Source organism: Lepidochelys kempii, chromosome 5, assembly GCF_965140285.1.
Source record: "Lepidochelys kempii isolate rLepKem1 chromosome 5, rLepKem1.hap1, whole genome shotgun sequence".
Lineage (NCBI taxonomy): Eukaryota > Metazoa > Chordata > Testudines > Cheloniidae > Lepidochelys > Lepidochelys kempii.
Window position 1 is genome coordinate 102639840 of NC_136384.1, and position 12125 is coordinate 102651964.

Genomic DNA, 12125 nt, shown 5'->3' on the forward strand with positions numbered 1-12125 from the left:
AAATAACAAAAAAGGGGGGGATGAAGGGTTCGTGTAGCGTTCATGCACCTAGAAACATTCAGGGCACACCCTGACTGTTGTGTAGGAGCGATGCACACACTGCTCCGTCCAAGGACATGGACCATGGGAAGTCAACTAAAGAACATGAACCGTGGGAAGCTTCCTTGGCCTGGGCTCAAGGCCTGAGAACAAGGATTGTAGTAGATAGAGGCTGGTAAATAAGAATATTAATCAAAGTCTTCTTATTTCCTTTGTTGATGCCTTCTGCGGTCGGAGTATGTATTGCGCAGGGGGGAGAGAAATAAAAGGAGAGCTGGAAAAGCTGACAGGGGGGCAAATCCCGTCAGCAAACCAGCCTGCTTGCTCGCCTAAAGCTGTGTCCTGTCTTGTATTGAACCGCAACACAGAACCACCCGCGACAATGTTTTAGCCCCATCAGGCATTGGGATCTCAACCCAGAATTCCAATGGGCAGCAGAGACTGCGGGAACTGTGGGATAGCTACCCACAGTGCAATGCTCTGGAAGTCGACTCTAGCCTCGGTACTGTGGAAGCACTCCGCCGAGTTAATGCACTTAATGCACTTAGAGCATTTTCTGTGGGGACACACACACTCGAATATATAGAACCGATTTCTAAAAAACCGACTTCTATAAATTCAACCTTATTCCGTAGTGTAGACATACCCCTAGAAAGAGCAGCTCTCCTCCATCTTCCTCCTCCTTAGAAAACTGAGCAAAACTGGATTATGCAACATGTCCTCATCAACAGATTTGGGCTATTTCAGGGTAAAGAGGTGAAGGAGTGAATTTCAGAGAGTCAGGCCCCAACATGAACAACTCCTTGCCAGCTACCCCTCCCTTTTAAACTCAGGGAGTTCCTGAGCTAGCACCTCCACTGATTGAAATTTATTTTTTACATTATCTAAAGCAGAGGTTCCGCGGATAGTTCCCTCTAAGGTGTGCACCTGGGTGGCCCACACGAGAGAATGAAGGGCCACCCGCCTAATTAGTGGAGCCACAGGCGTGGCTCCACTAATTAGGTACCTGGACCCTGGAGAAGACGGACATGTAAGGGGAGGTGGTGTCCTTGGGAGGAATAGGGGGCAGGTGGAAAGGGCAATGGGGTGAGAAGGGGAGGGGGGAATTTGGGATGTGCAGGGCTGCGGCAGCCAGAGAAAGAGGCGACTTTTCCCAGCTCCAGAGTTGCAGCTGCCAGGGAGAGATGGCCCTCCTTCCCAGCCTCAGCTCTGTGGCTGCTGTGGCGGGGGAGAGACCCTCCTCCCTTCCCAGCCTCAGCTTGGGGGCTGCCACGGTGTGGGAGAGAGGGCACATCCATCGCATTAGAAAGGTAAGACTAATGATATTAAAATATGAGTTGTGTGCTTTTATTTATAGAACAAAAAAACGTTAAGTATTACGGGTTTTTTTACGTAGCGCTTTTATCCAAAGCGCTTTACAATAGTTAGCGAACGGTACAAACATCATTTGGAAAGATTATGTGGTCCGCCGAGACCCTCAGCAATTTTCAAGTGATCTGCGAAAAATAAAGTTTGAGAACCACTGATCTAAAGTGCTAAGCATTGTAGTAGCTAAGCGCTATAACTTGGCAATAGCACATGGAGAGAGTCTTCCAAACAAGCAGGCTTTAATCATGTAGGGCTTACGGGGTCAAAAACCAGAGTTCAAATTCTTAGGAACCCACAGGTAGCAAGTGCAGATCCTGAGAACAGGTGTAATATACTAATAGTGAAATACCCCACTCCTCAAAACTGTGCCCCTTTTAACACAGGACTCTAAAGAAAAGATGCTACCTCAAACACCCCTTTCCTTAGTGCCAGCTGATGATCTACTGTATCTTCTGTTAGGAGCACTATTCACATCTAGCAGTTTACAATTTTGAGCGCATACCTCTATGAAATTAGTTGCAAGTCTCATTCCTTGGCCACTTTCTTATAACTATTGATAGAGAGCATTACTTACACAGAATTTCGGGCCATTCAACAAATGCCTCATTTGGATTAGAATCCTGATTTCGTGCTGATGCTTAGCTCATTGTTGGGTGATGCAATTGTGACATTAGAAATTACTTAGTCAATCATACAGCACAGCTCACATTAGGATTTACACATTACAATCCCCTTGGTTAACATGCCACAGAAATATTAGGGTTTATTATTATTACAAACAAATCATTGATAAAATGCTTTTTGATAGGTGCACATCAACCAAAAAAAAAGAAGAAATGTTTTGAATTACACCTCACTAATTCAAACCAGATAAGAACAGCAAAAACAGTTTCCTGAATACAGAGACAGCTGACTAGAGAGCATGTCCTACTGTGGTTGTCCCTTTGTCCTGGGAAACTTCTTGATTATTAACTAAACTGCCAACTAAATTTTAAATTTATCAGTCAACTCCACCAGTATCTTTGGGGATTAGAGTTTAAAAACATAGATCTAGACCTCTACATATTTTTTGGGGAGGTTGGAGAGGGACAAAACACAAGTTACAAAAATGCCATGCAACAAGATCCCAAAAACCACAGCCACTCACCCAGCCACAAAATGAACATTACTGAAGGAGATATTTATTGGACTTGTAAAGATTCAGACTGCTCAGGCTGACACTACTTTAACCAGTTAATTTAAAATCTGATTGACCTATCAATACACCTGCGTTTTTCCATCACTTTATATGAGAGAGATTTAGATATCATATCATACATCTTCTATTAGAAAGGCAAATTGTAAAATTCCAGTAGAATGGACACAGTGGCTTTTTCATGTCTAATGACTATAATTTCATGCTGGACAACTACAGTGAAAATATAAAAGTAGACTAATTTGTAAGAGCAAGAAAATAGTTCACTTAATCTTATCAATTTCAAGAGATGACCATAAAGCAGCAATTAAATTACTCATTGGTAATTATGTATCTTTGAAGATATCATTTGACTGGATTCTTTTTTAGGTCACAGCTGAATAGTGCGAGACAGGCCAGACCCTTAATTTAGAGAGGTGCAGTGGTTAGGGCACTAGTTTAGGCCTGGGAGACCTAGCCAGGTTCAATTCTCTGCTCCATCACAGACGTTGCATGTGACTATGAGTAAAAATCACTTAGGGCATAGCTACACTTGCAGATGTAGAGTGCTTTGAATTAAACCTGCCTTCAGAGAGCACAGTAGGGAAAGTACTGCAGTCTGTCCACGCTGACAGCGGCAAGTGCACTGGCGTGGCCACGTTTGCGGCACTTGTAGAGATATTGGGAGTGGTGCATTACGGGCAGCTATCCCACAGAGCACCTCTTCCCATTCTGATGATTGTGGGGAGGGGGTGGGCAGCACGGGGCATTCTGGGTCCTGTCCCAACGCTCCGTTATGGATCGGTTCGCATCCCAGCAATCCCTGTGCTTCTGTCCACAATTGGCGCCATCTTTCAACGTTTTTTGTACTGCGCACTCTGTCTTCCCTTTCAATCTGCGGGAATAGAGCCTGAACTGCTGAGGAGTATGCTGACGAGTCTCAGCAGCGCGTCATGTTTGGCAGTCAAGTTATTCCTTATGATCCAAAGTGACAGTGAGGGCTCCGACGACGATATCGACTCAAGTAACGCATATGACACAAGTTTGCTTGTGGCATTCACGGACATGCTCAAAGTGAACTGCCACTTTTGGGCTTGGGAAACAAGCACTGAGTGGTGGGATCACATCGTCATGCAAGTCTGGGATGACGAGCAGTGGCTGCAGAACTTTCAGATGAGAAAAGCCACTTTCATGGGACTGTGTGCTGAGCTCGCCCCCACCTTGTGGCGCAAGGACACGAGATTGAGAGCTGTCCTGCCGGTGAGAAGCAGGTGGCTATGGCAATCTGGATGCTGGCAATTCCATACAGCTACCGATCGGTCGCTAACCAGTTTGGGAAAGTCAACCATTGGAATCGTGTTGATGCAAGTTTGCAGGGCCATTAATTGCATCCTGCTCAGAAGAACTATGACTCTTTGTAACGTGCATGACATTGCTTTGCACAAATGGGTTTTCCTAACTGCAGAGGGGCGATTGATGGCACACACATTCCAATTCTGGCACCAGCCCTCCTAGTCTCAGAGTATGTTAATTTGAAGGGGTATATCTCTATGATCCTCCAGGCGCTTGTGGTTCACCGTGGGTGGTTTCATTGACATTAGCGCAGGCTGGCCCAGAAAGGGGCATGACACACGCATCTTTCAGAACACTGGCCTGTTCAGGAAGCTGCAAGCTGGGACTTTTTTCCCAGACCAGAAGATCACTGTAGGGAAAGTCAAAATGCCCATTGTGATCCTTGTAGACCCCGCTTACCCTTTAATGCCATGGCTCGTGAACCCCTACACAGGGAGCCTTGACAGCAGCAAGGAGCGGTTCAATAACAGGCGGAGTCAGTGCAGAATAAGTGTGGAGTGTGCTTTTGGCCGTTTAAAGGGCCGCTGGTGCTCTCTGTATGGGAAGCTGGACCTGGCCGATGACAACATCCCCACAGTTATATCTGCGTGCTGTACCCTCCATAACATTTGTGAAGGGAAGGATGAATGATTCACTCAGGCATGGAACTCGGAGATTCAACACCTGGAGGCTGAATCTGAACAGCCAAAGAGTAGGTCTATTAGAGGGGCCCAGCGCAGGGCTGCAAGGACTAGGGATGCCTTGAGGGAGCAATTTGAGGCTGAAAGCCACCAGTCATGTCTGGTGCCCTGCACGGAAGTGAAGTGCAGTGGTTCCAATGTTAGTAGGAACCTGTGTTTGCTACGCTGATATGCAGTGCCTGTTTCTTTCCTGGGCTAAGGTATCTTTTACTTTATGCAATAATAAAGAATGTTTTCAAAGCCAAAAAATCTATTTATTGAAAAGAAAATCCATTTATTGAAAAGAAACACAACTGCTTGGGAAACGGAAAGGGCAAGGGTGTGGGGTGGGGAATGGTACAATCACAGATTTGTGAACGGTCCTGTTATCATACTCAGCCTTCCTGTCTGGAATGCTGTGCAATGAGGGCTGCACTTCACGATGGCTATACTGCATGGTGATAGGGGTTGAATGCAGTGGGTAAGGGTCGTAGTTTTCAGGGCTGGGTGGTGAAGCTACAGGTGTTGGAGGCAGCTGGTGGCGGTAAGAACCCGGATGTTGGGGAAAGCAGGTTGGAGGTGAAATGGGGGCACAAGGGAAAGAGTTTTGAGACAAGAGCTGCAGGGGTGGGGGGGCAGGTGCGGTAGTGCTCCGCCTGCATGGCTACGAGTGCCTGGATAGAGTCCGCTTGGTACTCCATTATGCTTATCAACGATTCGTGCTTTGCTGCCAGAGCACCGCGCTTTTGTGCTGCTCTGTGCTTTGGTGCTGGCAATCCTCATTCGGCTGGCGGATCCTCCTTTCACTGTCCCGCCACTCCTGCACTTTTTGATTTTCATTACTTGAATGCTGCATTACTTCATGCAACATGTCTTCCTTGCTTCTACGTGGCCTCTTTCTGATTCTTTGGAGTCTTTCAGCTGGTGATAACACAGACGGCTGAGATCTCAAGGTTGCATCTGTAAATGCAAAATGCAACACTTAACAGAGGCAGCATTGTTCACACCAGACAGAGCAATGATTCCTCTGTACTTAAGGACAAGCACACTCTACACAATAGCATAATTTGCCCATCCCAAAGCGAGCGCACTTAATGCACGGGAGCCCCAAAATGGTGGGTAAGCACAGGATCAAGAGTGACTGATTGTTTCACAGCTGTACCATCCTCTGGGTTTCTGTGCCTTGGGGAGAGCCAACAGTGACAGGGAGCCCCTATACTGAACACTGTCCCCACATTTTCCACAGGAGTTTGTCCTGGAAGATATCTCGCTGTTGAGTGTGACCTGGGAAGCAAGGGAGGGTCTTCTACTACAATGTGGCTTCCACCCTGGCCCATGTGCAGCTTGCCTGTGTACAGCGATGGTCCCCCTGCCCCTCATGGTACAGTGGTGCGGACAAGTTAGCCTTATTGGGACAAGGACCACAGTGGCTCTCACGAGAAACCTGCGCAAGCGCATTACCCAAGTTCTGGATGAGACCTTTGAAGAGATCACTGAGGCCGCAATGTGAGAGAGCATATCAATGCCCTATTCCACATCTAGGCATGCATGCAGCCCTAACCCTCCTCGCCCCAAGAGCCCGCACCGAATAACTTCCCTCCCAAAATAAAAGCCGCTTACCAGGAACCTCCTCTGGTGTTTGTACTTTCCCAAGCACCGGCCGCCGTGACTGGCTACCTTCTTCCTGGCTTGAGAACAGCTCCTGGCTGCATGCATCTAGGGATTCTGGGGTGTCTTCCTCTGCCTCAGCACCCTCACTCCCGCTTTGCTCCTCCTCCTCCTGCCTTGTTGAACTGGGATCTGAAGTCTCCATGGTGGTACTCGGAGTGGAGGTGGGGTCGCCCCCAAGTATCGCGTCCAGCTCTTTGTAGAAATGGCAGGTCGCAGGGGCAGCACCGGAGCGGCTGTTTGCTTCGCGGGCTTTGCGGTAGGCATTCCGCAGCTCTTTCACTGTAACCCTGCACTGCAATATGTTCCAGTCATGGCCTCTTTCCATCATGTCCCTTGATATCTGCCTGAAGGTGTCGTAATTCCTACGGCTGGAGTGCAGCTGGGACTGGACAGCTTCCTCCCCCTACACACTGATGAGGTCCAGCACTTGCCATTGCTCCTTACTGGGGATCACCTGGCGTGAGGCAGCATGGTCACCTGAAAAGATTCGCTGAGAGCACTCCACGCCTGGCTGAGCAAACAGGAAGGGGATTTTGAAAATTCCCAGAGATTTAAAGGGCGGGTCTGACAGTAAAGTTCAAAGTGCTGACCAGTGGCTAGAATAGGCATTGTAGGACACTTCTGGAGGCTGATCAGAGCGCACTAACAGAACAGGGGGTCCACACTGGTGCCGCGGCACTCCAGCGGGGGCACACTAAACGTTATTCCACTCGCCGAGGTGGAGTACCAGGAGCGCTCTAGTGGCAGAGTCAGAGCGCTCTACGTGCCTTGCCAGTGTGGACGGGTAGTGAGCTAGTGCGCCCGGGGCTCCTTTAATGCACTCTAACTCGCAAGTGTAACCAAGCCCTTAGCCTCTGCACCGCAGTTTTCCATCTGTAAAAGTGAAGATAATAGCACTTCCCTACCTCACAAGGAGATTGTGAGGATAAACACATTGAAGATTGTGAGGCGCTCAGGTACTACTACAGTGATGTAGTAAGTATCTAAAATAAATAGAGATTTGATATCAAAGATTTTTGGACCTCCCAATCATTGGCTTTTCAGCCTCATTCTGGAACACACTGAGTCCCAACAGTTTGGACAACATTGTCTTTGGACGACACTTAGGAATGATAACAGTCCATACATGGTTATATAGTCCCACAAAGTATACAAGACAGAGATAACTATGTTACCCATTCTACAGAGGTATTATGCAGTATGCACAATATATACTCATAGGTCAGCTCTGAGTATTTTTTCCAGTCTGATTTTCCATAATTTCACTGGGATAGTGTTTGTTATGGGGATCAACACTCCTGTCCTAGCAAAACACCTCAGTGTCAGTCTCAACGCTAGTTGCATGGAATGTTGGGAGAAGTTGCATCTGATATAAATATGGCAAGGTCTAGCAGGAAAGCATCGTCACTCATAAGGAAGTATGGAGCAGCACAGAAACCACCATCTATATGTCACTGTAAAACGTCCCTGAACAGCATCACCACACACCTAAGTAAAATAACAAAAGCCAGCAGGGATTGGCAGGAACAAGCCCTTTGAGGAGTCAGTAAAGAGGAAATGGTGCAGATACAGACTGGCCCCACCTCAGAATGAGGAAGACATCTTACAGCCTTTTGCCACTGAGGAAGCAGAGAGAGCACTGAGCCGCAGGAAAAGCAAGTGGCCTTGACAAGATTTCACCAGAAATGCTTCTAGACCTTGGACAGGAAACCAGAGCTGGCTACGACATACATGGAGTAAAGAACTGAATATCATAAGACAAGCACTGGGCAGAAAACCCAGAGCAAGAGGTAGACCAAGGATAACATGGAAACACACAGTAAAGTAGAACTGAAAGCTCACAGTGACATGGGAAGAAGCTAAGACTGCAGCAGGAGGCTGGCAAAGATGGAAGGCAATAGCGAAGGCCTTACGTTTCACATGGAATAGAGAGGCATAAAAGAGAAAGAGAGAGATGCCTGCTAACTCAACTAGGATCAAAGAATGTCCATACCTAGATTGTTAATGTCAGGAAATAACACTCCAATCTCATTCTCAACTCAAGAAAATTTGGCCTTATTATTAAATGTTTCAATAGCTCTTACTTAAGGCTACTTCAATTTTAAAAGTATAAGTTAACTAGAAGTTGATGTTTTTATATAAAACTGAGCCAAAGCAGTTTTGATAAATGCTAATTAAACCAGAAATCACGTGCACAAGAAATCAACCTGCCTTTCTACAGACAGAGCGTCTGCTACACATTTCCTCGGTGTTTTGTTTTAAAAGGTGATGGGGACAATTTTTTTTAAACGACATTTTTAAAGGGTAACAAATCCCTCTTCCTCTTTCCACTGCTCTCCTTTTTAAAGCAATTTTTCTCCTCAAGTATCCACCTTTCTCTTTTGTGCTTTTTGCAAATGCTCTTTAGTGAGCTCAGTATGATGGCCTTTGCTTTTAATTCCTGAAAGGTTGGGGGGGGGGGGGGAGCAGGTAAGTGCTTATGAGCCAGAAAGCTGTGGGCTTTTTGAAGCAGTGGGTCATTTGACCAACAACCATATACTATTGTGAATAGTTGTTATTTGTTTCCTTTTATGCATATACTGTAGCCAAGATTAATAACCAAACTCTTTCCTTTAATGATCAAGCCAAACATATAGAAGAGAAGAAAAACAAGGCTTTTCATAATGAAGTAGAAAAGCCATCAGAATCCCCAACACTAAAATCTCATATTTGCTCTCAACTTCATACCACTTTTGGCATTAAAAGAGCTGTAATTCTAAAATAATCTAAAATAAATAAAAAATGAATAGAAGTGTGCACAACTGAGCGACAGAATGGATATCCTCTTGCAAGAGGCTTGTTTGTAATTTTGTAGGTTATTTCCTCTCTCAGACTTTGATATCACTTTTGATGGAAGATATTCAGTTGTTAATATAATCCACCCAGATAAGAGGTGAAGATTGCAAAGGGAAACATCATCCACCACAAAGAACATTTTTAAACCACAAGTGTCTGAGAAACCACAGACCTCAGTAAAGCTTCTTTTCTTGTTAAATTTTGTAAGTATGGGAGTATAACCAACATCCAGAAGAGGCGTCAATTAAAATAACCAAATGTTTATGCAAGAACCTTTAAAAAAAATTAGTAAGTAGAGAACTGATCTGTCAGGCACCATCAGTCTAAAACCTAGGCCTGTGAGGCTCCCAAGCAGGAGTCTTATACTCAGCACCTGCAAGCACTGACAAGGGAACTGCTACTAATATTCAACTACCAGAAGCAACACCTGCTTATTCAGCTGCGTCAGATGACTGACAGCAGATGCTGATTGGACACCACTGGGTATAAAGCTTCCTGTTCCTGTCCCACACCCTGTCTGAGCATCTAATCACTAGGCCTGTTACTGCCTAGACCTCTGAGACCAAGTCCTTGATTCCTCAACTAGTTCTGGCTCCTTGTTCTTGCTATTTCATGTTTCTTGTTCCTACTACCATGCCTCGTCCCTGTCCCTCTCACCACAACTTTTTCCTGGTTCTTGCTTCCTTGCCCTGACCTCAGTTGCTGACTTTGGCTTTGACCATTGGCGTGACTCCAACCCAACTCTACTCCTGGAGTCAACCACTAGGTCCGACAGCCCCCATTATGGCCCCTGTTGTGATCTGAGAAACTGAAAGCAATGAAAAGGTGACCACAGATCTTGAAAACTGAGCATCAGCACATAATAATATTTGCTGCCCTGAATAAAGATAAGAAAGCACTTCAGAACCAGGATATTGCCTTAGAAAATAAAGACATGATTTAAAAAATTACAATTTTGGGAGTCCTCAAACATTGGGCTATAGGAATAAAAAAAAATTTCTTTTTAACTCTAAGGTTGTGTTCATAGCAACACAAAGTTAAATTGTTTTCAAAATATGCTAATATGGCTTAACCTGCACAATCACATTAAGTTACTCCATTTTTACAACTGTGATAGAACACCCTCATGACCCTTCAGAAACAAGTTTGGATATGCTTTTTAATGCAGGGAATCGTAGGACGCAATAAAGTATCCATTGTCCTGCTTGTATTGAAGTGCACTCATTATTGGAAGTCTTTTTTTCTCTGTCTTCACAGAGTAGTAAAAGAAAGTATAAACTGAGAATACATTTACACTGTAGCTGTAAGCATGCTTCCCAGAGCGAATAAACAGACACGCATTAGCTCTGCTTGATCTAGAACAATAGTGCAGGTGGTGGTTTGGGTTAGCCACCTGAATATGAACCCGAGGATCCAGGCAGGTTTGTACTAAAGCAGCTAGCCTGAGCTGCCACCCTTTACATCAGAAACTAATCCAATCACTCTGTGTTGCTAATCAAATCACTGTGTAACTCTAGTGTGGTTTTGCTGTGTGGTCGCTCTCACTCAAGCTAAGCTAACTCCAGTGCAGTAACTTGAGTGTACTAACTCTAGCTAACTGTTGCAGTGAAGACAAGCCCTACATGACTGCAGTTCAAATACCATAGGTGAACATACTTGTGGTAACATAAATACAAAACTGTATATAGATATCTGAATGTATTTGCCTGTGCAAACAAACAGAGCATTTACTTCCTGCTTTGAACCATGTTGCAAGTGCTTATTTTATCAGAATAATGATGTGCATTACAGGAGACTAATACAATTTTTCTGCAAGACCTATTCATAGTACAACTAAACTATGTACAACAGAATTGTGTTCAAAATTACATTTGGAGGACTTTAACACTTCTGTAAAATGTTATTTTTAAGTTGTAACATGAACTATGTTGACCACTTTTAAACTATTATTTTTCTTAATATAGTTGAAAATTTGAAGCATGGATAGTACCTGATTGGCTACTGGACCTATAATGAGTAATGGTTTTTGTAAGATTATTTGAATTTCATTTGCTAGATTACTTCAACTGAAGAAATCTTCAGTTTATGCAATCAGTAAGTACAGTTTTAGTAATCATTAAGGACACTAAGCAAACAAAATAGTTAAAAAGGAACACCGACTTAAAATACTACGTTTTTGTGAATTTTTTAATCTATCATTATTACAAGAAGCATTTAAGATTATATAACTGAAAGAGATTAGAGGGGAAAAAAGGTGAAATTAGTTTTCCTTATCCATAATTTCACCTTCTCTGAAGTGTGTACCCATTGTTGTCAGTCTCATACTGGTCTTCTACCTTTATTCCTCAAGCACCAGAGGTAATATATGAGATTCCTCTTGTGATTGAGAAAGCTTGAACTAAAAAATAATTGATAGAAGTGTGACTTTTAATTTGACAATCTCTCTTAAATTCCCCTGCTAGCCTGCTTAAAGAAATACAGCCATATTCAGACATTAGGTATCTTACCATAGCTGAGGAAATACAAAGAACTAAGGTCTATTTTAGAAAAATCATTACTCAAACATTACCCAGGCAGAAAGATTTTTATTTTAAACTTATAGTTCTTCCATTTTTTTCTCTCCCTCACTCTTCAGATCAAATGTTTATACTAGGAAGAATACCCCTATGCATGTCCAATCAATGAAATACAACAGAGAATAAAATGCACAAAGTAGGTTCTGATGAAGCACACTTTGGAAAAGATAAGATTAAAGATAAGGGAAACTTACTTTCCCTTTCTATCCACATGAGTACCTGCTGCTCCAGAGACCTTGAATTGATGGGGAGACAAAAAAAGCAGCAAATATCCTCCAACAAAGGGGAGAAGGGGGAAAATGATTCCAAAACCAAATAAAGCTCTCAACCCTTTTTTCCTCCTTCAAAAATTAATAAATGTCTTTGATGAAAGATACCAAGAGAAGAGGACTGGAGGACTTTTCATCCAAAAGTGAATGAAACAAAACTTCTATTTTGCTAAGCACTACA

The 12125-nt window shown here is 44.0% G+C and overlaps 2 protein-coding genes across 4 annotated transcripts in view; both read right to left on the reverse strand.

The window, feature by feature from the left end:
• The window catches only part of RFX3 (regulatory factor X3), a 250108-nt gene that overhangs the window by 182100 nt on the left and 55883 nt on the right, over positions 1 to 12125 (reverse strand). The window lies entirely within an intron of this gene.
• Positions 4526 to 6949, reverse strand: LOC144930566 (uncharacterized). The gene is made up of 2 exons (XM_078852890.1): positions 6214 to 6949; positions 4526 to 5553 (listed from the first exon to the last, which is right to left on the reverse strand). Exons 1-2 carry the CDS (start codon positions 6590 to 6592, stop codon positions 5303 to 5305), a joined length of 630 nt encoding a protein of 209 aa, XP_078709016.1. The 5' UTR covers positions 6593 to 6949; the 3' UTR covers positions 4526 to 5302.